Consider the following 27,089-nt stretch of genomic DNA (forward strand, 5'->3'; position numbering starts at 1 on the left):
GCAGAACTAGTCTCTCTTAGTGAGAATGAAATGTTTTCCCACTGTTTTCCACACCAAAGTACCTGAGTTTGCAAGGAGTCTAGCCCATACTGTACTTCCCCCACTAAGTTTCTGAATCTTTCTGTCTTCTTCAAGTAATTTATCATCATTTCCTTACAAGAAAATTAGGCATTGCTCCATGCTCCAGCAAACTTCAGTCAATACTGTCTCTGTAACTCTCAGGCATCAGAGTGGCAACGTCATGCAACAAAGCAAGCCCTGTCCTGGAGACTGAACACCCTTTGGGGTCTTCAGGGAACTCAGGGCTTCAGGAGATTCCCTGTTCCCTACATGCAGATACTGCTTTAAATATTCTGGTAATCAGGCAGCAAAACTTGAAGCACTTATTTAGTTTATAGAAAAATACAAGGTCAAGGTCAAGACGAGTCCTAAACATTTAGTTATGCAATTATTAGTTAATATGCAAGGTTTCTTCAAACTATAAAACCATAAAGAGGCATTTTGATCTACTAGTGCTTAGTATTTTGGTACAAATATTTGCATTATTAAGTTATATTGCATATAACTTAATCACTGTCCTGGAAGAAACACGCAACATGCTCTGAAAGGCTAAGTTAGAGAGACCAACACGTTCTAGGTTTAGTTACATGAATCACTAATTCAGATTATTGTCCATTCCTGCTTTCTGGGTCTGACTCTACAAAAGAAACCCTAAATTCCTGTAAAACCCATGGGAACCCTAATTGGAGAATCATTGTTCTGTTTTACTCCAACATAAGAATTAGGAGATAATAAATTGATTTGTCAGGGAGGCTATATAAAATGAGACAAAGCATTTTTCTCCATACAGTAAAAACTGAAAAAATTTTTAAGAGCCAGTGATCAACAAACCACCATGGAATTAAGGTCCAGGAAGAGCACATGCAGGGTAACAGTATCCAGAAAGCAAGACAATATAGCCACTCTTTTCTGCTTCTAGTTTTGCAAGTCCAAAGAAGGACTTCACCTGAACTCTTAGGCTCTTAGTGGTACTGTGACTGCTGTTTCCCAAGTGCACAACTGCAAAGGCAGGCATCATGAACTGGGATGGACTGGGACAAAATAAAGACAGTCAGCACCAGTGTCCTTTCCTTCCTTTCAACAGCAGCTCTTTGAGCCATTTACTGTTACTTGAGGAGCTCTACTCACTTCATTGTGTCTCAGGACCGAAATTTTCTCAATTTTTTTCCCTCTAAAGACCCTGAATCATACAGCTTTTTCTCCTATAATGCTCTTAAATTATTTTTCTGTCTGGTCTAAGGGAAAAACTTACTTAATTTCAGTTCATAACAAAGTTCCCTTGAATTTTAGTAGATATAGAATTTCACTTTAATTTGTGTATGCTTAACTTTTGCAGGGTACTTAACTCTATGCCTGTAGGTAGCTTCAATGCACTCAAGGAAACTAATCTAATTGTCCAGGCCTTGACATGATTTTCTTTCCTTTGCTAATTATCGAAGTCCTCTGCATATTTCAGGTCACATCTTGCTGTCAAGTGTCCAGTGTCAATCACCACTGCAGAGGAACTACAACAGGTTAACCCAAGAATTCACTCTGGAAATGTGAAGAACTTCAGGCTGTTAAATGTGAACCTGTTTGTATGGCAGCTGATGTGTGGTCCTACCATTCCAAGCTGTCTTTATTTGGAAATTTTCCAGAAAACTTGGTTTCTTCTGTTTTTATGCACACCTCATTTTGTTTAGTAATAAAAATTAATGAAAACAAAACTTTCATAAATTTGGAGGTTATGCATGAAAAACTAACCCACTGAACCCAGCTCCCAGAAAACAAAGATGAAAATACAACCCACGGTTTGTGTCTTCTTAAAGCATCATCTAACAGTCTTCCACTCTAACTTCCATCTTGTAGCCACAAAAAACATCACACATCATTTCTCATACCTAGTTTATAATCCACATTGCCCCCTCTGTGGCTTTTTAAATCTTTCCAAGTTTTTTTTTTTTTTTTATGCACTGTCTTCCTCAGATTTATGTGTTGATGAATTGAATTTAAGAATAGGAATAGCAAAAGTGTCTGAAGAATTTGAAAGAAAGGAAAAAGGAAAACTGTCAATACATGTTTTATCTTTTCACCCACGCAGTCAGTTTCTTTGGGATGCTTTTAGGACTTATCCATGTAAGCAATGGAGTGATGCACATACCATTAATGGAAACTGCATATTCACAAAAGCCACAAGCAAATATATCTGAATTTTGGGGTTTGGATGGGTTTACAATTCGTTGTGTGCATGATCTGGCTCCAGTTGCCAAGATGTCACCTGTACCCAGAATCTTCTTCTAACCATCTTCCTTCTTCAGGTGCTCCAGGCAATTCCAAACCAATTCATCATAGGACCAGGCAGCTCTCAACCACCTCTAGCAGGCTTGAGTCTGATGGATTTCCAGACCAGAATCTTGCTAGTGTTGTGTGCTGTGCCCAGTGATGGCATTGGATGGCTGAAGGACAGAGGTAAGAAGACTGGGAATTACAGCCCACAGTTTCTCTGTTTCCTGTCAGAATTGGAAAGGACAACTTCAGAGTGATTTTCTGGTGACTTTTTTAGGTCTATTCATTGCAAGCCATGGAGTTTCTCAGCTGCTTTGTAACAGTAAATTTTTGTTCTGCTGCTTTTACCTTTTCCTCAGCCACAATGCCCTGTTCTGCTCTGTCCACTTTACAGGCCCATTTTTGGTTATTTGTATAACAGCAATACTTTGTAGGTCAGGACTCTATCAATTTTAGGGATTATAAATCAGAACAAAGATAGGAATGAAGAGAAAAGGAATCAAAGGGAATTGTCAAAGATGAGAGACAGTAAAAGAAGCAAACTTTTTCTCCATATCTATAATTGAGTGCAGAACAAAGTCAGACTGGTTTTGGTAACCACAGGGTGTAACAATCAGGCTTGAGGTTAAACCAATTTTCCTGAGGACAATCTACCTGAGTGTATCTACATTTGTAATAATGAAATTTAAGAGGAGTGATTAAAGACTAAAAGACCATTGAAATGTTGGTATTGGATTCCCAGTCAGGCTGAAGGCCAGAACTGCAGGTGCAAAAAGATTTCCACTTCATTGCAACAGAGGATTTTAGAAAGGGCAACACTTTCCCCTAATAGGCTGCTCACCTATTGGGTGTTTCTCAGCATCCTAATGCTCTTGCCACTTTGACAAAGACCTAATATAAAAAACTTACTTCTTGACTAATAACTTTAGTAAAGTGTTTTCTTTTCCCCAAAGATATTTTAGTTCAATATTAGCAGTTTGCCTCGATTGGTTCTTAACCTCTCTCGGTTTTTGCCTCATGGTCTGGGGTCCATGTTAGGCTTCTGTGTTCCTAAATTTGGAAGTGTAATTGCATTTCCAAAACTCTTCCTGCCTCACAAAGAGGCCAAACTGCCCCCTTCTGTTCTCCCACGCAGGCTCTTGCCCTCTGACTCCTCTTAACAGCTGAACCTTTGCTTCCAGTTTCCATCACATCTGCTGAGGGAAGCTGGCTAAGAAAAATGAAACTGCAGACACTAAAGCCAAACTAGAGAGTGCAGACTTGGAGCAGATCCTATCAACACAGCTTGTTACAGGCAGCAGACAGGAGTAACTTTTCACATGCAGTCACATACACACAGCACAGCAAAGCAGACTGCTTACCCATGCTACAAAACCAGGTCATTGGAAAGGAGATTAAGGCTAAAAGGGTTCAGAAGGATGTTTACACCTATCCACAGCCATTCTTGGTGGTTCCAGAAGGAACTTTAGGATGTGAAGAGGTTCTCAAATAGGTTGCAGAGGATGGACTACAGACAGACTGTGGAAACTGGGCACATGTGGTTTTGAGGGAGCAGGAAATGGAGAAAGACACAAGAGCTCTAGCTGGGAGTTTATATCTCTCTTCTACGTAGCTTTTCAGGAAATTATCTGCAGAGGGTCCAGGGGAAGAGAAATTGCAAGTTAAATTAGGATCTAGGTGATGAAAAATTTTAAGTTAAGCTGTATTAGAAATTGTGTGCTACATGACTTATTGATCGCAATAAATTTTCTGGTATGAGAGTCATAACATAAAATTTCATCTTTATTCTTCTGAGAACAAAACCTTCAGCTGCAACTACGACTTATTATTCTGCCGTGGATCCCTAAAAGAATCTGTTCATCCCCTCCTCCGTGTTGTAGAACAGCATTGTCCACTTCAGCCTCTTGGGGGCTTCATCAGCACAAGCTTCCCACCTTCCACAGTCAGGTCTCTGGTGTCTAGCTTCACTCCACGGTGCCAAATCTCTACAAGTGGTGAATCCCTGACATTTCACTAGCTAGGACACATATTCTACAGGTCAGAAGATGCACCAAAGGCAAAGGGAACCCCTTGCTCATACCTGGGCATGTGCCATGAGGGCCTGCTACCTGCACTGGACCCATAGTTCAGTTTCCTGTTATTCAGGACTCCCCCCCCCCCCCGCCCTCCCAACAATTAAATCATTCTCTCCAGATAAAGTTTAAACATTCAAGCTCTGATGTGTTTCAGTCTTAACAGCTGATGGGTGAAATCTGTGGAGGAGGTAGGCAGCTGAACAGACATGAGCAGTAGTAACTGTATTTTTAAGGCAAATGATCTGATCCTAATGCACTAAACTTAGAATTATTATCACAGCTTACCAGGGGTTTAAATATCAGGGACTGTTTATGTCCCATATTTCTCCCTTCCAGCTGCTGAACTTTCCTGAAGCTGGCAGGCCTGCAAAGCATTCACAGAGATGTAGTAGCTGTTCAGGAAAGGGCAGAGACATGCTGGCCAACTGTTTGCACTTAACAAATGGAAATCCTGTATGGAGCACAGAACAATGCAGTTTTATGGGGAGTTAAATACTGGTGGGTTTGAAAAACAAGGATAGTTGCTTATAACCTAGGCCTGACAGAGAAGACTTAATCTTCTATTAGCCTGTATCACGAATGATTTCATACCATTTTAATGTCTCTTGCCATGGACATTAACTCTGAGAAAGATACCCTCCCTGTGGGCTGTCAGGGAATCTGCCTCCTTCCACGTGTTTCTCTGATTTTTTGGCCGTATTTTTTTCTGATATTTTGGCTTGTACAGCGTTTGAGGGAGAGACCCCTTGCAGCAGCGCACTGCTCTGTGTCCCTCCATTACCCGCTGTCCCTTTCCGCACTCTTTCCCTGGTGCCTGCACAGCGGCAGCCTTCGCAGGGTCTTTGTGTCGCGCTGTCGCACCCCGCTCGTCCGTCCCTGTCGCCTGCCGCCCGTCCCTGCGCAGCGCAGCGCACGCTTTGCCACACTGCGCGACCCCGCTGCCGCAAACCCGGTGGGACCCTTCGGTGACAGCCCCGGTGACAGCCCCGCCAAGCCGCGCCTCCCCTCCCGTCCCGCACCCGCGGTCCCTGCCCGCGCTGCCCGCCCGGCCACGGCGCTCCGCGGCCTCCCCGCCCACCGCCTTCTCCCCTCCCAGACGGGCACGGCCGAGGCAGAGCGGCGGGCGGGCGGCTGCCTCCGCCTCCCTCCCTTCTCCTCAGATGCCCTTTGCAGGGTTATTATTACAGTTCGTGGCTGCGCTCTGCCTGCCCCCCCCCGCCGCCCGCCCCTCCGCGCTGCGCAGCGCGCTGGCCGCGCTCCCCGCCCGGGCTGGCCGCCGCCCAGGGGTGCGGGATCCCCGCGGCCCGGAGCCAGCGCGCCCCCAGCATCCCTCCCAGCATCCCCCCCAGCATCCCCCCCAGCATCCCCCCCAGCACCGCCCCGCTCCCCGCAGCCGCTCCCCGCAGCCGGCGCTGCCCCGGCGGGGCTCGGCCGGCGGCGGGGCGGGCGCTGCCCTGGGGCTCCCAGACAGCGGGGGGAACGCGGGGCTGCGGATTATTGCAGACTAAGCAGTCTGGCGCTGCAGCATCGTGCGGGGGGAGGCGGGCGGGCAGGGGGAGTGTGTGTGTGTGTGTGTGTGTGTGTGTGTGCGTGTGTGTGCGTGTGTAAAGGGGGGATGGAGCTGGCAGCTGGCCAGCTACCGTCAGAATTAGCTCATTGTTCAATATAACCAGCGCTGGCAAGCAAAACCCAGCCCGAGAGAGGGAACGGGGCGGGGGGGGGGGGTGGGGGGGGGGGCGGGGGGGAGAGATAGAGAGACTTTCCCCCAGCCACCCCCACCCCTTTTTTATTTTTTTTTCTCCGAGGCTGCACTTTGGAAGAGGTGCAGTCATTCTTACCCACACCCCCTACCCTCTCTCCACTCCCCCAACTATAAATTCCCTTCTGTAGCATGCTGCCCTTTTGTAATCCACATTTGTGTTTCAGATCATGTAGAAAGGACAGAAAGTGAGCAGGGAGCGGGGGCTTTTGTCTGTAAGTATATACAATTCCAATCCACAGAATTTAATTCTTTTTTAGTTAATCCCCTTTCTCTGTCCCTCCGTTTCCTCCCTTTCTCCTTTCTTTCTCTGTGTTTCTCTGTTTCTTTTCATTTCTTTTTGATTTCTTTCTGTCCTTAGCCGGACTTTGCTGCAGCTTGGCTTTCCCCTCTCGGTGCACATTTCCAAAGAGGCTTTTTAAAGGAAAATGAGAAAACGTGCAGTGTATGTGTCTAACTCTTTGTCTTTGTGCTTTAAGGCTGGATTTCTAGGCTGAGGATTTTTCTGCACACATGCAAGGGGAGATGAGAAGTGATTTTCTAAAATGTTTTCCTTTTTCTGGGTTTTGCACTACGCAAACACCAAAATGCATTTTTTAACCTAATGCACTTGGCTTTGTTAGCATGCATGCAAGGCTCTAGGACAGGTTTATCATCTCCTTTCTTCTCCCTTCTAAAACGAATCTCCCTCTTCTCCGCCCTGACACTGGATTCATCTCAGGCTGCTGGGGTTTATTTTTAGAAAGCAGTCATTCTTGCAACAGCCTTCTGCATTTTTGCATGTGCAGCAGTTAAATTTTGGGTGGTTCTTTTGAGAAAAAAAAAAAAGGCAACAAAACAACAAAGCCAAAACAAACCATGTTTTGCTGAACATGTAGTGACATGCTACTTTTTTCAAACATTTCTGTGTATATTTATGGATATATGAATTTGCAGTTTTAAATCCAATATGTATGTGTGTGTTTGTGTAAACATATGACTCATACCTAATTATATTTCATGCATACATGCTATAGGTAAGAAATATGTAATCAATAGAAGAGAACTCTTAATTTTTGTTTCTATAAAGAAAGCTGATAAAGGAGATATGCTACAAATTCAGTCCATTAAGAGCGTGATAATTTAAGGTAAATGAGGTAGGACCTACTCTTCTTTTTTTTTTCTCTCCCTGTTTAAAATAGGGGGTGTGTGTGGAACAGAGAGAGAGAGAGGGAGAAAACTGGAGGTTATGTAATGCAGTGCCATTTCCAAAAATACCTACTCTCTGGGCTGTTACATTGTGTTATACTTGTTCCTTGATTGCAAAAACCCACACTTAGTAGTATGCCTGGGAACAATGGACCACAAATTACAGTAAACACAGACTGACAGGTTTTTGTCCTCTTGACTGATTTTTACCTGTGTTAACCATTACGAATGGGGCTCTTCAGAAATATACCCAGTGCTAAGAATAGCAAAGGGTTCTGCAAATCCAGGTACCAGGGATTCCTTTGTCCTATATTTAAGCCTATAGACCACTGAAGTGCAGAGATGCGTGATATATAAGCAAATGTGTGGTTAGAATAATTTGCATTGCTTTAATCTTAACCACTGAAGCTTATACTTGATTCACCCACTGTTATGCTGGCAAAAAATACCTTTTAACTACTGCAACAGTTGGAATTACTTCTTTTTTTCATTTTTAATTTTTTTAAAATTGTTTTCAGATTGTTCTTCTTGTGCTACTTGAGAGAAACCTGCAATCCCAAGATTTAACAGAACCTAAAAATGGTAAGAATTAGTTGCTTTAGCAGAGCATCAATAATTTTTTTTGTGTCACTACAAACCTTGTTTCCCTCTTCCCAATACTCATTTATAGATAAGACCTTCATACGACATAGTTTTAGGGGCTACGGGGACTTGCCATACAATAACTGATGTACTCTGAAAAGTTCCTTATGTTGGATCTTCTATTTTCTTGCATTTTTTGAATAAAAACCTGAAATCTGTCTCTGTGCAGTAAGGCTTATTTAATTGAAACAAGAAATATTTAACTTATTGTGAAAAATACACATCATAACACATGTAGCAATACATGCAGACAAAACAATATCCAGTAAAGCCAACACTGACACCTTTCTCCCAAAATGAAGAAATAGGTCATTGCACTTTGTAAGTGAAAAAGATTTAATGTTAGTCTGTCAGAGAAGTACATAAGGTGCAACCTAAATTTTCTTATTAGGTTAACCTTCTGAAAACACTATCATTCTTTGTGACACTGACCTGTTCTAGAAAAAAATGTTTAGGCCTCAAACCTGACTGAACTTACAGGCACTTGTTTGGAATGTGTTTAATAAACAACAACCTCTTTCCTTCAGTGCTAATTGTGTTTCCATTTTTATTGATTAAAGCCCATTTTTTATATTCTGAGATACCACTGCTAACAAACTCCTGATTTTAAGGATGTGCATGTAAAAACGGTATTCTCTGAGAAGGACTGTATCAGACTCAGGAGGACAAAGGTAACAGTATTTTTTTTTTTTTAATGCTCAATGCAGATTTTGTTCAGACAGTTTTTCATCCTATGGCATTCTTAGCTGAGGATGCAGCTATCTCGGGATCATATCCAAATACATGTACTGGCAAAAAAGTGATATATTTGGGATGCTGCAGGATAAAATCATGATCCATGATGTTAATGTTAATTAGTACTGAGCAATGCTTTAAGTAGCATTGCATAGGGTGTACATTAGCAGAGAGTATTTTCCCCAATGTGAGGTTCTGAGGGACATACTCTAATGAAGATTGGGCTAATTGCATTAATATTATCCCTGTCTAGTTCTTTGGGGTTGTTTTGATATGGGGGAGGAGTGATGATCAAAGAATTATTAAAATAAGCAAATACATACTCTGTTATAAAGGGTTTGTTTTTGTTTTTGGCTCCTTGTTTTATATCATTCCTATCTGCAAAAATAAACTTGCAAATTCTGGAGTTTTAGTCTATTCTGGAACCTACTTTCATCAAAGTGCTTTGCTCATCTGTGTATAGGTGAATAGATGGGGGTGGGGAAATTAAAGGGAAATGAATCACTTAAACTGTGAATAGAAATCATGCTAAAATACATGTTGTTCACACAACTGTGGAATATTGGATTAGGCAACTGTTTTCCTACCAAGGTGACAATCAGCCTATATTTTGGATGTTATGCAGGCTGCTCTGTGCAATGTATGCTTATTATGGAACAAAAGATTATTTTAAGTTTAGTTAGGCATAAAATAGCCACTGATTTCTACCAGCAGATGGTTCTATAAATCTAGCAAGGTTCTTGTAGTAGTCAATGAAATCAGTTTTATAAAGCCAGTCTCTGGGCCAGAACTCAAAATACAACTTAAAGCTATACACATGTAAAAAATAAAATGTTGTTACCCACCTGTCTAGTCCCATTGTTTGCTTTGCAGTGTAATGTAAATACAAACCTCATTTAGCTGTTTTTAAAAGTTCCCCTTCTCTTTTGTGACAGAAATTAAAATGTACTGTTAGGTTTTACCCCTGCTTGCAAGGATGTTTAAGATGTGATACTTGGCAGAATCTCTTCTTCTACCACCACCCTTTCCCCCCCTTTTTCTCACTTCTGGCACACTAACACTGAATGTAATTCCAAGTCAGACCAGTGACATACTTTCCTTGCAGTAGTGGACACACTTGTCTTTGTCATATTTCTTCTTGTATTAACTGCAAGTGTCTCTCTAACCATTCTAATTTACAGGAAATACTCTTCTTTGCTTATCTACACTTTTTGCCCACTGAAATACATGACGATGAAAGTGCTTACTTTGTTTTAATAGCACAGTATATGCAAAGGCTCTGCCCTGCTCTCACTGGTCAGTTAAAGTTTAGCTATTGTGTTTCAGTAGACTGAGACAGATGTTAAAAAATGGGTAAAAATGGCCTTCTTATTCCTTTGCCAGTCTGAAAGTTCATTAATTATTTAGCTAAGCTTACAGTAAGATTTGAAATTACTAGAATAAACTTGTTTGGTGAGAACAAATGAGTTCTTGGTTTAACTTCACTGTCTTACTCTCTTAGTTTCTTAATTTTCTTTTCTCATAAAATGTTTCTTAACATTTTAAACAATAAAAGCAAGTTATTTAACACATTAGTTCTCAATGTTTCTTCTCCTTTTCTTGGACTTGGAATTAGAATTACCTGATAAATTAATCAGTCTTTCTTGCACCCGTTTAATAATAAGATCCTCAATTTTAAGAGGAACAGAAAAGCAGAAGAGTGCACTTTCTATTATTCTTATAATTTTAACTCATGGACATTTTAAGCCATTTTACACAAGAACATTTGTCATTTGAAGATCTGTCCTTACTTCTGCATAATGCATTTCCTTTAAGTGTCTACCTGAAGGAGGAAAGAGCCTTTTATATTTATGTGCAATGTATAAAATCCTGAGGTGACTTTAATGATCTTTTAATTTGAAATGCTAGAACTTCTATATACTACCTTTGTGGCAAGTGCTGAGTGTTATGAAATGTAAGCTAAAATTTTACTTAATATTAACTAAAAATTTGGCTAACAAGGGGGAAAAAATGGTTCTAACTAAAAAAGAATTTTAAAAAAGGAATTTGTTTTAAATTTTTTCCTGCCACCTCCAATCATTGAAAGTGATCCAATCATTTAAATAAAGGAACATGTTAGAAGAGTGGGAGTAAGGAAGTCTTAATTCCAGGTTTCTGTGATCTCAAAGAAGGCTCCTACCAAAACAAGGAAAGGGTTGGGTTTCGTGTTGTTTGTTTTTGTTATGGTAAATATTAGTTTTTAAATAAAGAAATCAGATCATCATTTTAGACAGTTAGAGAAGTGGTCTGTTTATTTGCTTTCAAAGCACTCAGGTGTGTCCTTTTCTCCTTGCAGATTTTAAGTTAAGTTCTGGGTGTTAAGCTCACAGTGATGCTGCTCAAATAATTTAAACTAACAATGCTAACAAATGTGTATATCAGTAAACAGATCTTTAAGAATTTAATTTTGACTTTTCTGAAAGTAAACATAAGATAATGTAGAGCTAATCATTAATTTTCTCCTGGCTTACCACAATGAGATGGCTTTCTTGTCAGCATTTCTTACTGGTGTGGAGTCTCTGGGCTGGCTGTTGTACAGTATAGCTGTGTCATCGCAGAGCAAGAAGGCTCTGGAAGTAGGTCATTTGGGCTGAAGGCTTCCTGTCCTGCATCCTTGCCTGAACTGCATCACTTCTGAGGTTGTTCTGTCATATTTTGCTGTTTACATTCCCTGCATTTTATAGTCTTACTTGGAGGAAAAGAGAAATAGGGGATGATGACCATTAGGGGTGAGAACAGTTTGGAGAAAAGCCCTTCTTTTTTAAGTCAGAGGGAAAGAAAAGACAGCCTGCATTTGGCTGAAAAGAATCACCATCCCATTTAGTCTTTTGTTTGTGTGTGTGGATTTTTCTTCGAGTTTGTAGAGAAATTTATAATATCATTTACATGAGGTGAGGATATTTCTGAAGAAAATTTTGTGTTTAAAATTTCATCTCAGTTTAACCATTACTAACCTTTTTCCAGGGAGTTACATGCAGGTGTCTTTACACATTCTGTAATTTTCTGTGTCCCTGGGCTGGAACAGCTTTTCATAATTTTAGGATTATTTGTGGAGGATGGAGTCTAGAATAAGGCAAGGTGATGAAATGAGACATTATGTCCAGCCTGTTACTAGATGCACATTGGACAAAAGCAACTCTTGGTCTGGCATGAGAAAACTCATACCTGGTTGATTATTACCAAGCCTGGTACTGGAACTGGGACTGGAGTCTCCTTTATGGTAAGTCAGAGCCACACAAAACCTGCAGGACTGTCAGACCCTCTTCTGTTCCTGTATAGCATGGGCAGAATTTGGTCAAGAGAAGTAATTGTGAGGGTTGAAAGTTAAATAGTTTTGGCCATCTCAACATGTATATTGTGCTTTTTCATTATGCTTATGTAATGTGCATGTTATACATTGTGTGTAGTTTGCACAGTGCTACTTGATTGCTGAAAGCTCAGTAAGAATTAAAGCTTTTCCAGATTACAAAGTTTATAATCAGAAATACAAACCAGTTTTTGCAATACTTCTGTCAAGCCACCTGTTCAGCTGAGCAGAAAGCAAACCTTTACTTGTTTATGGGTAGAAAAGCAGTTTTTAAAAAAAGTAATTTTTGCCCAAAGCTATAGATACTGTGGATATTTCAGTGGTAGAGCTCATATGCACATGAAAAGACAAAAGCTTTTTATATTCTTGTTTCTACTTAGTCAGAAACATGCTCTGGATGCTAAAATTTTGGTACTCTGTCCCAGCATACTCTATCTGAAATGAACTGTGTTGACACGTGGAATGGAAGGTTTATGTAATACTGAGTCCGGGAAAAATCTTTACTAATTTTTTTCTCAAAGGCTGAAATTTTGGAAAATCAGAAATAAGAATATACATCTAGTAACGCTACAGATATAACATTGGTTTTTTAAGGCTTGGGATCTGTTTTTTTAAGGCTTGGGATCTAATGCCATCACTGACAATATTTTTGCTTTTTTTCTGGCTGTGCTATATTGCTGCTTCATAACTGAATTCTGATCCCTCTATATGCTGAAGAGATGGGGAAAGGAGGACACTTAATAGTTCTAGAACAACTTTATAAACATAATTCAGTTGGCATCATTGACCAGGGCAGGATATTTTAATAAAGAAGAGTCTTATCTATTTGTATTTTGGTATTATTTCAAATATTTATTCACCTCATTAAACCATATTAATTGAAGGCACAATCTTCAAAGGTGAAAAAAAATTCTTTCCAAATGTTTAATGTAGAATGATAGTATGAATCATTGTTTGAGTGTTACAGGCAATTCTATTTGGACTTCTGGTCTGGCAAATTCACAGTAGCAGTACTGAATGAATCCTTGTGTACCTGTTGCTGGGAGGATTCCTGATGTTTCCTTCTGTAAATACTGCAATAAAATAAACAAACAAACAAGTAAAAACAACCCACCCTCAGAATAAATAGGATTTTCTTATCCTGCAGGAAGAAGTGTCTCTGGAATAAACTTGTAAACAGTAACCTGATTATCTCTACTAAATTGGCATACTTAGGTGGGAACAAGTTAAAAAAAGTTCTAAGAAATTTGTGCATCCCCGCTGGAGGTGGTAACAGCCTTGGCTTAATATACACATTATCAGAAAGAACCCCTGGCCTCTTCCAGCACTGATCTTTAGAAGGCACACATTGGCACCTCATATCTACCCTAGAAAGGTCAGGTTAGAGAGTAAGAAATCTTCTTCTTTGCTTTAAAATGACTGTGTATCTGTGATAAATCTCCATCACAAAAGAGTATGAGTTTACACAGCTCCTTAGATGAGTCCCAGGACCCAGAGATATTTCCTTACTTTTAGCCTCCAGAACATCCATGATACATTTTGTGCTTCTGTGTCTGGAGTAGCACTTAGGTGCATTACCATCAGCCTAGTAGAGGCTGGTAATAGGGAGGCTTCAGGTAAATGTACCACAGTGCTTTCAAGCACTTGTTAACAACCAGCTGCCCTCATTACACCTCTTTTAATGAGGTAAGTAAGGACTGGCTCTACAAGGTGGTTTTCTCTCCCATTTCCAAGATTATGGCTGAGGCTTTTTAATACTTGCCTGCAAAACGCTGCTTGGGCAAGTGGCTGGCACCTCCTGGGGGGAAGGAAGGTCTCTGCCCTTGGGGAAATGTATCCTTGGCTGGATTTCTGCTCATCTGTTTGGTATGTGGGAGAAGAACTGTTGTGGTCCAAAGCAGTCGCTTGAGCCTTCAGTAAGTTACAGCATTCAAGCCATTATTTAGAAAATGAATAGGAAGTTTTAAGAAATAAACACTTGTTTTGGGAGACTGCTTGGTGTATACATTTTGTGTACCCCAAGAGGGAAGGGCCAGGTCTGAGAGGGCACTCAGGAGAGGTGTTATTCTGGTCTACCTCTGTTCCTATTCTTAACAATTCACTACTGACCAGTGTTCTTGCTGGATTTTCCCTTAAAGTCAAAACTCAGTAAAATCAAGACATTGGGCTAAATAGACTTTTTGGTCAGCCTCTGACCATGCTCCTTTTCTTCCTCCTCTGTAGCTCAAGTAATTTGTCCGTGTTATGTAGGAAACTACTGAACAACTACTATGCATCCTTTGGTTCAGGATTTCTGTTGCCAATTTTTGTTGTGTATCCACTTGAGTTTATAACAAGAGACTTGCTTATGCATTTTGTTCTGCAGTTGCCATTAGATGTAGGTGCCAATAGTTACTAATTAAGCTCTACCTTATTGCACTTGAGGAGCAAATTACAAACTCCTATGTAATTAACTGAGAACTAGAGTATTATTTCAATTCTCAACCTTGTTGTTGTTTTTCTGTGTGTTGCATGTTAAGTGAAACAAAAAAAAATACTGTGGTACAGAGGCAAACTAAATATGTGGGGTTGTACTGGGTTCTGACTTAGGTTTTCTGGATGGCTGATTTGCTTATTTTGATTTCTCTGATGTTTTGCAGTTTTGGAGAACATAGACAGAAATTTACTGGAGGAAAAAAGTAATTTGCAGCCATTTAATTGCTTGATGGAACTTTCCACAGAACATACATTTGTTTTTTTATTTTTTCTGAAATAAATGTATTGTTTCTCTTTCAAGGAGTGCAATACTCTGGTAATAGTTTACTCTTAGTAAAATTCATTAATTCAGTAAGAAGTTGGAGGAGCATTTATGACTGTGTTCACAATGTACTGCCTAATTTTTTTTCTCTTAGTCTTTGTATGCATGGTAAATATTAACAATGTTTTGCAGTGATTTTTTGTGTCTTAATGAAGTAAAAGAGCAGCATGACTCTTGTAGCAGACAAGCGGGATTGATCCTAACTGGTGCAGAAAAGTGAAAATTGATCTCTCTTCCTAAAAATTGCATCACATTCAGGTGGTGTGGACTGGATTCCTCCCCAGGGAAAGTTAGAAAGGGTTTTCTAGAACTAACCTCATTCAATCACCTATGTTAGAATATAGCTAAAGCTTCTGTAGAGGGGTTCTTACTGGATAAAGAATTGTGCAGAAGTCTTATTTGTAAATACACATATAAAACATGCAGCCTGTATATGGATGAGGGCAGGAATGAGTCCCTTGAAGAAGCTGACACAGATAAACCAGGGTAGGAGACTGCATCGGAGCAGATGCTTCTGTGTGACCTCAAGAATAGATGCTTTAAGAACAACAAGGCAAACAACAGATGACAGTGGGTTTATAGGAGAAGCTTTTCAAGGTTACTTCCTTATGCCGTGTAGGGAAAGAGCGAATGACACCCTGTTCTGTGAGATCTACATAAATTGTAGAAGAGATGCAAAAGGACTACAAAAATCACCAAACACCTAATAAATAAAGTTTGTAATTCATTTGAAGTGTGGAGAAGGGGATGCAAGAAAAGCATACTTGTCTCATTTAGGTCTTTTCATCTCTATGTGGTTGTGAGTTTGAGTCATCAGATGGGGAGGAATAAAAAGCAGCAGCAATAACTTCCCCATGAAAAGGCAAAGACATCAAAAGATGCTGATGCAGAGAAGTCAAAGGCAAATTCAGGTGTACAGCTGTCTTGCCATGTTCTGCTGATATACTGCCAAGTATTAATTATCATTGCAATGGCAGATAAAGTCTCACAAAGGTGTGCCACTTGGAGCAATCCAAGCTGCAGAATCATGATGTAACTCTTCATCAGTTCTCTCAAACCATTTATCTAACTTTACTTCGTGGAACTAACCAAGTGAAATAAATGTAAAGTGTTGTTTTTCCCCATTGTTTTTTTGATTTTCATAGCACTGATGTGAAAACCAGGGATGACAAAAAATCTGCTGCTCTGACAGGATACTGAAATCATGAGGTCAGGTTATTTGGGATGACTGTTGCTTCACCTCAGGCAGAGGCTCAGACTCGTGATGCATTGACACTCAAAAATGCAAACAAGTTCACAAAATTGTTAAGCCTCACATCTGCTAAATCACACATTCACAGCATTTTTAAATTATTAAGCTAAGGTAATGAGGTTGCACTTAAACTCGGGCAAGTTTGGTTTCTGCTGTTTCTGTTGGGAAATCTTCCTCAGTGAGCCTGTTCCAGAATCAGCCTCCCATTTCATCATGAGTACAGCTTCTTAAATACAACAAAGGCTCATCAAAACTTCAAGGACTCACTGAAATAAGGAATAATGATGAGTACTCTTGATGTAGCTTTGTCCTTGCCCTCTCCAGAAGATCTAGAAAATAAAAGCTGTGACTGATAGAATTCTTCTGTCCGACTAAAGTCTCAGAAAGCAGCAATCGTTCAGCTGACAGTTGCTGTATGTATTAAATCTTACGTGCTAGGTTAGGTACTCAGTGGATATTTATGTTTTGTACATTCCTAATGTTCCCCTCATAGTCTTAAAGATAAATTACTGAGGATGGGAGCATTAGTTTACCCCTTGTACTGAAACAAAAACTTTGATCCTAGCAAAAGCTTTCCCTCCAGTTTTCCTGAAAAAGAATTAGTGGGGTTTTCATTCACAAAATTATTTATTTAGTGCTTGAGCAGTGGTGCAGTAAGATGGTTTATGCATTTGGACTGTGATTGTGGGATGTTGGTTAGAAAGAAAATGTTTTACTGCAGTGGGAGGCATTTGGGGGAATTGAAAAGTACATGGTAGGATGTGCTGTGAAACGCACATCTACAGCTCAAAGTAGCTGGCAACTAAGAAATTTTAAAGAAAAGTGGGTACGGAAATGAGAAGCAGTGTTCCTTTTTGCTTATACAGCCCACTCTCAGGAGGAGGGTGGCCTCTCTCCCTTTTTCTGCTCTGGATTGGGCACACAGGGCACTCAGTCCTCACAGCTGCACTGTCATTTTAGTGCTGCAGAGAGAATGTGCACACCTCTTTCTTTCCTTCTTTTTCCCACACACCTCTTATCTTTCTACCCATATTCCTCAGCATGTGGCTATCTCTGTCTGCTATTACACTGCTAATCCATACAGTAACTATTTTTCTTATAATTTTTTTCCTCTCCTAGGTAGGTCACTGCAGAATTGTTGGACATGGTCACCTTTTATTTGGAATTAGGATCTACAGCACTTGTCATCATTTCCTTTTTGTTTTCATTTCCCCCTGCCTCAAAATTGTTTTATAAGACAAAGAGGTTACCTGAAGCTTCTCTAAAAGGTGGTTGCTGATTTCCTCAGAGCAGTTGCTCTTCAATAAACTTTTAGTTAGGAAATCAAGAGTGCAGTTGAATACCACTGTACATCCTGAATAAGACTTGATTACAAGAATTCAGTTGTGGTTCACATGGGGGGAAAAAGGTGAAAAAAAATAGAAAAAATAATTACAAGGGTTTTCTCAATTATTTCCTAACTATAAAAACCTTGTAAATGCTTAAGAGGAGTATCCTCAGTTTAGTAACTTTAGCCTGCCAGAAATCTGGGTTTTTTTTGCTCTTGATGGATTTATGTGAATGTTTGAAAAATGCTCTTGGTGAAGAGGAATGAAGAGTGGATACCAAATCAATTTTAGCATTTTGATGTGACTGTTAGAGTATGTTAAGTTCAGCTCTGTTAAAATTATTTTATGTATCTGTTTTAAGGTTTGGCAAAAGATTGCACTCCCCTACCATTCTTCTTTAAGAAAGCACGGCTTAAAATGAAGAAAAATCCAGGAATTAGAATTTTGTAATGTTGGTAAAACAGAGCGAGAGCACAAGAGTTTCTCAGTCAGTCTGTTGGCCAAAGGGGAAAAGTAGAATCTGCTGGTTTTTATTCCTCCTGGTTTGAGAGAACCCAAGCTGAAACAACCCAAAAAACTAGCAGTAGTTCTGGAAGCTGAGAGATCTGGTAAACAGCCTAGGCATTTATTTCCCCCCCCGGCTTTTGCTCTTCTTTAACATTAAATTAAGTTATTTGTATCTTTTCAGGAGACTGGAGGCTACAAAATTGAAAATGTGCTCATAGACAACCCAAAATTCCCAGTTTTCAAGTTGGCCTCAATGTTTAAGGCAGAATTGCACGTTGTTGTGTCTCAGGTAGCTCTTCCCACATCTAATGGTTCATGGATGAAGCTTCCTGGCCTGCCTGTCTGGCTAATGAGGATCAAACAGTGAGGCTATCAGTGTGAGTCAGCATTATGCCAACTTGCAGAAACTGTACTTTTCAATCCACCCTAAAGCTCAGTAATTCCGTTCTGAATCCTGATACTTTGGATATTTAAGCCAAGCCTGCACTTGCATAACAGTAACACAGGAAGTACTAAGAAATGAAAATTTGGTGTGTATCAATGGAAGCATTTATTTAGAAGTGTTTGCTTCATGCTAACAGCTGGAATGTTGTAAACCTTACATCCTACTCTGTAATGGAGCATTGCTTTCCTCTCTCATAGCTCATCTTGCAACATTTATATCAGTACTTTTGAGCTGCTGAACTGAATTAATGTTCTATGTGTTTTTCTAATACCCTAGTTGACAGTATATTAGAACTTCTAAGTAGCTTCTGCATTCATAAAGCACAGCAAGATGTTATGGTTTATTTTATATCCTTTTTTCCCCCTCCTTCTGGTGAATTAGAGTAAATCTAAAGTGGACTTTTCTGCACCAGCATCTTTTTTCCCATTCCAGAATCTTCCTCCACTTGGCCAGATTCCAAGCCATGATTCTACAGCCTGTCAGCCTTGGTCCCAAGGCAGATACCTAAAGTCCTTTGTCCATTCAGGACTCTGGTACAGTCATAGCAGAGCAGTAACTTCCTGTGAAATAGGCCCATGTGATTTTTATTTACCAATATGGGCCACAGTGTTTGTTTTTGAAGAAGAGAAAAGGAAGAGAAAAGGATATAATTGATTTTTTTTTTTTTTTTTAACGGAGAATTACTCTGTGAAAGATGGTTTGGGGATTATGTGGGGTGTTCTGCAGGTGGTGGCAGGTTTTGGGGTTTGTTTTTAAACCCTGGGGTGTAGTTGTGAGCTCATCTTACGCTTTACACCTTTTTCCTCCTGCCTTATTCCCAAAATCCACCAGCAAACTGCAATTTCTCCAAGTTTTTATGAATTTAATTTGAGGAATCCTTTCTTTTTCATCCAACTTCAGGTGCTTATTTTATTCCTATTAGGTTGTTAATAGGGATAACAGGGCCCAGAGTCTAGCCTAAATACATCTCAGACTCCATGGAAAATATAGAGGTTTGGCTAATTCCGTATTCTGATGCTTAGGTGATCCTCCCGTATACATTTTGTATACTTTGCTAGTGTGAACAGCATGTCCTGTGGTAGAGCTGAATTCCTACTGCTATTTCCCACCACGAGTTTTCACACAGAAAGTAGGGCTACACAATAAAATCAAGACATAATTGCAGAATGAATAACAAGTGATTATAAATAGTGACAGAAAAGCTCAGAGGTTACTTGGTATCTTTCATACAAGTGTTCAGATATTCAGAGTGAGCATTAACTGAATTCACAGAGTGCCCTGTGCTACACATTGGTTATTTTATGTCAAGCATGCCCAGAGAGCTGAACTGACTTGTCTGAGACCTCAGATATGAAAAAAATTTGTTGCTTTAATCCGTAGAAAGTACTGTTTGTACTGCAGAAAGCACAGGAGAATGTACAAAGCTGCCTTGAACTCTGTGTTTCAAATTTCTCTCCTCTGTGTTTTTCTCCTCTGCACTATAGGAAAGTTCAGTATTTTCTATTGGGAAGAGGATTTAAATACTCTTCCAATATTTTCTCCAGGATAGACCTAACCCCGTTTTGACAGCTAATAGTCAACATGCACCTCCCCAGAAATGAAAACTTTTCTCATGTTTCACTATAAGCACAGGAGCAAGAGAGTGAGTAAAACTGGCCCAGCACTTGCTTAACTGACTATGAAAGTTTTGATCTCCAAAGTGCAGACAAATCTGAATGGTGTAATTTATAATGGCTAGCTCAAAACACTGACAGTTTGACATCCTGGCATCATGCAGAAAGAGTTCAATTCACCCAACACAAAAAGCCCAGGAGAAAGATTCAGCAAGAAAATAAATTTAGGAATTTCAGCATTGTATGTAACTTGTACCTGACCACTTCAGTATTTCTGAGACTGAGGTGAAGAGATATTTTGATCTTCATCTTGAACCTGACAGGCATTGTCTTGGTATTTATTCCCTTTAACCTCTACTGTAGTCAATGCCCAGCTTTGGATCTCACCCATTTTACACAAAAAAATTTTCATGTGGATGTCGTAGGACAGCACCTTAACTGTTAAATCCTGAGGCCAGCTGCTTTACTGTAAGTGTTTTATAATGTGTTGGAATTTCTTTTATGTGGAAAATGCAGGGAGCTAACATGGAATTCTAATTGTTCCAATGATCTTATAAAGTTATACATTCTAGCTCACCAGTCATTGTGAAAGGATATCAAAGGTGTGGTGCTCTTATCACCTGCAGCACCAGCAAAGATAATGAACTTCATTAAGCAGTCCTTTGCCAGTGGCCCCTGGCAAAAGGGAATGGACAGGTTTTCTTACAATAGCCTCTGCAAATTCATTAGTACAGACATTCTCTATAAAGAACTTATTAGGGATATTTAAATAAAAATACATCCTATACTCTTTTAATTATTTTTTAAGGACCTGTTGAATGTAGATAAACATAAAAAAATGTAGTTGGAATGCTCTGGAGACAGATGTTGTCATGGGTACAAAATATATGTACTAAACATTAAAGACCCTGGGCCAAGTTCTACTGACTTTAGACTTGTTTTTGTGACACGGTCTGTCACATGAACACCACTGCTTTTAATGAATCTCTCTTTGTTAGTAAGATCTTGTATATATTTATGTCACTACAGGTTTATCAGCCAGGTTCGATGATTTGGATAAGCCAGAAGATCTTTCCAACCAGCTGTGGGGATGGGGGATTTCCAAAGGTAAAGTTATTCTTGTCATTCCTTTCATATAATAAATAGTTTCTAAGATGAAAGTTTTTGGGAAAAAGAAATTAAAATTGAAAGTTCAATGGATTTCATTTTACAACCACTTCAAGAAAGTAGCCAGCTTTCCTGATTTCATCACGAGTCTCATGTTGCTCTGTTTTTCTTAAAGCCTTGGCTCCTTGCACCATGCAGTTAACTGAGGAGCTCAGTTTTCATTTTATAATTATGTTTTTAGCCTTCAGGCTTGCAGAAAACATGGACTCTTGTTGGCTGCACACCAGAAGGAAAACATACTAATTTTCAAAGGCTCATCTTTCTTAAGCCTGTCTCTTGATTTTACAAGCTTGACATCTGAGTTTTGAATGCTTAATTTTGGCAATGCTTTCCTAGCAATGCAGATGAAAAAGTCAATGATAATGCAGCAGGAGGAACTGGATGGTGTTGCTTATCTTTTATTAGGTATCTTGCTTGTGGGTTGCCTGGCTTGAGTAACAAGCATACAAAGCATGGCAATTTTCATCTGAGTTTGACTAGATATACCACATACAAAGGCAGAAGATGTGGCTCATCAGACAGCATTAATAAGATTTTATTCTGTTACCATTTCTGGTTTGAAAATGTGAAACTGGGCACGAAATTTCAGTAGTGAAAGATAAAGATTATACAGAACCACAGGATGTACATGTTTTATTTTCATATTCCCTTTCAATTACTGGCTCAAGCAGGTAAGTAAAGAAGAACACACATGGAAAATTGTTTTGATAAGTTTCAGTTAATAACTAGGCTTCTGCTCTTTGTTAACAAAACTCTGCTATTGTTCCATATGGATAGCATTATATTTTCCTCTACTCTTTTTCCTCTACAAGAGAACTTCTAAAGTTTATAGGTGGGGTATTTGCAGCCTCATGTGCCAGCCTGCCAGTCTGTAAACTAGCATATATGGCAGTACTGTGATTCTTAGCATTCACAGTATTCCAGAAGTTCAGCTGAGAAAGCTGGTAGCAGTGCCAGAGCCTGCTTAATGTGCTCTGTAGGGTCAATCTTACATCAAATGAATTTGCTAATTTTATGAATCAGCTGTGTGTTAACTAGATGATTTTTATTCAAATTTTAAGTTAGAAGCTTTCAGTAAGTTGTCATTCATCATTAAACAAAGTTTCTTCCAAAGCACAGGAATGAAACTGTGCACTATGTGCAGCATAGCAACAATGCTGCATTAGACTGGATCTATGAATAGCTGTGGGTCTATGCTGTACACAGTTTAAAATAAAATATTCTCAGGGATAATGGTTTCTCAACTAGCCAAAACATATTATAAATCTTTTACCCCTTTAAAGTTACTGGACTCCTGCTTTTAAAATACAGTTTTTTTCCTAGCCTTTATGTAATTCTTCAGACGATATTTGGCATGTGCTAGTACAACAGCCAGTTTGTAGAACTAGCTCCAAATTTTATTTCACAATTGACATTCAAAAGCAACTTCAATATTAATTGTACATAGTCCAGCTTCCAGCAGAAAATCATCTTTAACAGAAACTGTGCATCTTTGGAAATTTTTTCATTTGTACTATAAAATTAATTAGGATAAATTGGTGAAAAAAACTGCAGTGAGTTTTGAGTTCTCCAGATGAGCACTTTTATCTACTCAATGCTAAATAGCTTGAACTTCTGAAATAATAAAGTAAAATATATAGATTTTTGAAAACAATTATTTGAGAGAAAAGTGGTTTGTTTTTTTTTTTTTAATTTTATTTTCATGCAAAAAACACATATAAAAGGCTTCAGTTCTTAATGACAGTTTATTTCCAGACGTAGAAGGGTCACATGGGATTTTATATCTCATGATTGTATGGCAGGATTTCAGGACTGAGATTGTTTTCACAGCTGAAAAGGAACTGCCCGACACAATGCTTTTGGAAATTTGCCCAGACCTTTGGTCTGTGTGGTGTGCCTGTTTGCATGTGTAAGTTTCTAGTTTTCCCTTTGTATCCTGTGATGATACACAAGTAGCAAATTTAGTAAAACAAAAATAAGTAAAAATATTATCATGAGGATGGAATTTTCTAAAGCATTGTGAGGAAACATGTTTGTGCAGTCACTAAAATTTAAATGTTATTTTCTCATTTTGAAATTTGTGCAGAATACCCGCATTGGCTCTAGCAAATACACCTTATAACTCCTTACCCTTCTGCAGATGTACTGACCAAATTCTGCTCCTTTCCTCCATTTCCTGACGCCCCAAAGGAAGAGGTACCCAGCTGTCTCCAGGAAGGGACCTGGCTCTCTGATCAGCCTGGAAACTGCTCCTGTGTGCAGTGCAGAACCCCAAGGGGAGTTCATCTACCTAAAAGCAGGATTTATCCTGTACACTGCGATAAAGACAGTGGGAGAGCCATGGGATGGCTTCATTCCCAGCACAAGTAAATGTAGCAAGTATGAACATCCCAGTGACAATTCTGGGTTTGGAGAAAGGAAAATTGCTGAAAATTTCACTCTATTGATGACTGGGATATTGGCATGTGTTTAATTCATAATTCGGAAATTCACATCAGAAAAAAAATGAACTTGGAGAAGATAACTTTAATTTCTCAAACAAAGAGAGCTATTGAGCTTATGTGACAAACACATCCTAAACAATATGGGCATTAAAACACCTTTATAATTCTTACCACTTAAACACAAAACCCACAGATTTTCTTTTTCTTTCTCTTAAGCTAAACAAATTATTTTTGTTTCAGATCCCGTAGTGACATATAATCAGCAAAGGACTTTGGGCATGTTCTTAGCCTTTAGGCTTCATTTTGAGGTTTAAAAGGAAACATATATTCAAATGCTGTTTAAAAACTTTGCTGAATGGGCACAATTAAAATGCATGGTTAACAAAGATCTATCTGAGGCAGCTGGCTCATATGGCAAACCACTTCCTTACCTGCTCAGAACAAGAAAACACTGCAGTGGTTTTAGTCTGCTCTTTTTGGTGGATTAATATAGGGAAGTGACTTAGTAGTGTATGTTGGTTGCTTAATTAGTAAAGTTTTTTAAAAATGAGAGGTCAAACCTGGGAAAAGTTTGCATAATATTAAGATGATCTTTCATAAATAAAATGCACTTTTATGTTGGATCTTTTGCATTTTTTGCTGCTAGGACACATTTGTTCATGCCCATGAAATGTTTTTCTCAGATGCTGCAAGAACTTCCTGGTTTTCAAACAACCCTTTGTTCTCTGTGGCATCAGGTGCTTCAGTCATGAACTAAAGCTGGTGAACTATGGAAACTTTAGGGTGAGAGAAGGGAGCACCCCACCAAACAAAGCATAGCTAATACCACTTTTCCTCTCCACAGGGAAATCTCCCCATCTCCAAGGAAGTGAATCGCAAGAAAAGTGAGGCGGAGGGGGCGTGCCTGGCTCCAGCGAGTGGCTATGGACAACATTTCACCAAAATCAATTACCTCTACTCTTTTTAAACATAATTTCTCCATTCGTATTACATATGATGTATGGGTTTGATGAGGTCATGGTGTCATATATTGGAAATTGTTTCTGTGTAAATCATCAAGTGTAAGAAGAAACTATGGGACTCTGAGCCTTGCTTTAGAGAATAACAGCGGACAAACGTGTACCATAAAAACTAGTTTTTAACATTCTAACTCAAGCGAAAGCTCTCAGAATTTCACACTGTGAATCCATGTTTACAAACATTACAGGTGGGCCCTCAGGCCTGGTTCTACCACAGCAATGTCTTTCACTACTCAAACTCCACAGCTCACACACAACTGGTAAACCACTCTCTTCATTTCCACCAACCCAAACTGCTTCTTGCAGAGGCTGAGAGTCCCCCTTTTTTTTCATTTAGATGTAACAAGCCTAGTAGTTTATTTTCATCGATTGTCTGTATATCTCTATATTTTATCCATGTACTCTTTTGATGTATAGAAGTAGTATGAAACTCATGGTTTCCTTGTGGTAAGTGATCGTGATGCTGCCACGGGATTTGAGACACTGATGAATGGTGCTATTTTGGACTTTAAATATGCTCCTTGGCAAGGTAGCTCTGATGGAGTTATTTTTTATTTCCATGTTCTGAGAGGGTGTTGGTACTTTGTTTTTCTGAATGTTGTTCTTTAGACTGGACTGACTTGTTTACTTGTGTCTTCAGTGTGGCTTTCTTATTCAGTGCTGTAGGTGAGTAACTACTTATAGTGTACAAGTGAGGAACTGATTCCCTATCAGTGTCCACTCACAAACATGCAGTTATAGTGGGAGCAATCACAAAACTGTAATTTTCGGAAAATCTCCCTTCTGACTCCTATCCACCTTATGGAGAAAGATGAGCAATAATTTTCCACCAACTTCTCAAAATCTCTTGATTTTTGTCTTTTTTTCTTACAAGCCTTTTTTAAAGAAGGGACAAGTTTTAATGTCCTCTTCAAATCCATAAACTAGGGGATATAGTAAGAAAAATACAGCAAATTTCTGGGAAGAGAAGTCCTAAAGGGGAAAGAGTACATTTCCACAGTACTGTCAACATGTGGAATTTACATTTTTGTTCTTGCTCCCAAACTACTATAAATACAAAATAACACAAACCACAAAACTAAGCAGTATCATCTACTCATGGAGTGTTGTTGTGTTAGACACAGTCTGAAAGCCCACCTTAATTTTTTATATAATTCTGTCTTTTAGCTATTCCTTTTACAGGGCAGGCCTTGTTCTGAACTGTCTTAGCTTCTGACTGTTAAATACCAATGCATGCACTGCACTTCTAGATTTCTTTCCTTTCCCTACCTTCTGTATCCCTTTCCTTGTACACTCACTTTATTTTCCAATAGAATAGATATGTCTGCTGTGCTGTATATAGAGCAAGAAGTAATATTCAGCAGTTGTGGCATTTATGTATAGTTGCAGTTGTGTACTGCTGAAAATGCTGGCTTTTGTAACAATGTGATCTTTAATAATGCAAGTACCCAATGTATTTTAGCTATTTTAGTAGGATTTGTTCAATAAATATGCAAGCTCTAAGGGTAGCTGTGATGTGTCTCTTTCCTTATTACAATAAGGGCAGGGTTCCCATTACCAGTTGTTTTCACCTGTTCTTTTCCTGAATCCTGAGGTTTGTTTCAGGAATATCTGGTGTAATAAAAGGTAATTCCTTTTGCTGCTTGCTAAACAATAGCTATCAAGATAACTTAAATGCCAGACCTGGATCTGGGAAATGATAGCTTGCTGGACAATGGCAGCCACATACCTGGCTTCCCACACTGCTGAGTGGCTGGGTCAGATGTGACACTCAATGCCATTTTTAGTGGCCCCAGGAGGACACTCTGGGGCTGTGCATGGCAAATACGTTTCATTTTCTACTTCTGGTAAACTGAATTAAAAGATAATTTCCCTTGTGTGGTAGTTTGGTTTAAAATAGTGTTGATACAGTCCTCTCTTAAACACACTTCTTAATTTTTTTTTTTTAATTGGTGGAAATGTAACACACACATTGCTAAGTTTTAGAGCATATATTGGTTTCATAATAGTATAGATATAGTAGAAACAAAGATTATTTAATATACACTGTGATTAATAGAAGCTTCCAGAATAAGCAAAGACAGCACTCCCTTCTGCATCTGCAATAGTGGCTGTGGCACACACATTGTATTAGCTTCATAAGGTTTAAAAAAAAATGAAAAAAAGTTATACTTATTATGCATTAAAAAAGAAAAAAAAGCATATGGCCATTTTAAAGAATGCCCCTCAGATTGAATGCATGTATTTTCACATTTGGGATGAAGTATAAAATTATATAAATGGAATTATTGGGGAAAAAAGCACAGTGTATATGTCTCACAGTCAGTTGTTGCAGAACACCATGACCAGCTACTTTTTTACCTACCTCATTAAATAATCATTTCTGAAATAGACTAGTAAGAGTATTTTGAAAGCATTATGGTCAAATAAATTGATTCAGGAAACAC

General features: G+C 39.1%; 1 protein-coding gene across 2 annotated transcripts; it reads left to right on the plus strand.

Moving 5' to 3' along the window:
• Positions 1-6,170: 6,170 nt before the first annotated feature.
• NREP (neuronal regeneration related protein) lies at positions 6,171-26,150 on the plus strand. 2 transcript variants are annotated; one of them, XM_050986690.1, is made up of 5 exons: positions 6,171-6,222; positions 6,327-6,374; positions 7,866-7,929; positions 21,042-21,119; positions 24,468-26,150. In XM_050986690.1, the coding sequence occupies exons 3-5, from the start codon at positions 7,927-7,929 to the stop codon at positions 24,588-24,590; spliced, it is 204 nt and encodes a 67-aa protein (XP_050842647.1). In that variant the 5' UTR covers positions 6,171-6,222; positions 6,327-6,374; positions 7,866-7,926; the 3' UTR covers positions 24,591-26,150. The 2 variants fall into 2 exon arrangements, with proteins under 2 accessions (XP_050842647.1, XP_050842646.1); XM_050986689.1 differs by lacking the exon at positions 6,171-6,222 and having other exon boundaries at positions 6,229-6,374.
• Positions 26,151-27,089: the final 939 nt, after the last annotated feature.

The sequence above is a fragment of the Serinus canaria genome, chromosome Z (assembly GCF_022539315.1).
Source record: "Serinus canaria isolate serCan28SL12 chromosome Z, serCan2020, whole genome shotgun sequence".
In the NCBI taxonomy this organism is placed as follows: domain Eukaryota; kingdom Metazoa; phylum Chordata; class Aves; order Passeriformes; family Fringillidae; genus Serinus; species Serinus canaria.

Excerpts from the sequence above, each read along its gene's own strand:
- NREP (XM_050986690.1), top strand. Across the intron at positions 21,120-24,467 it reads GGGATGGGGGATTTCCAAAG|GGAAATCTCCCCATCTCCAA; the intron begins GTAAAGTTATTC and ends TCCTCTCCACAG.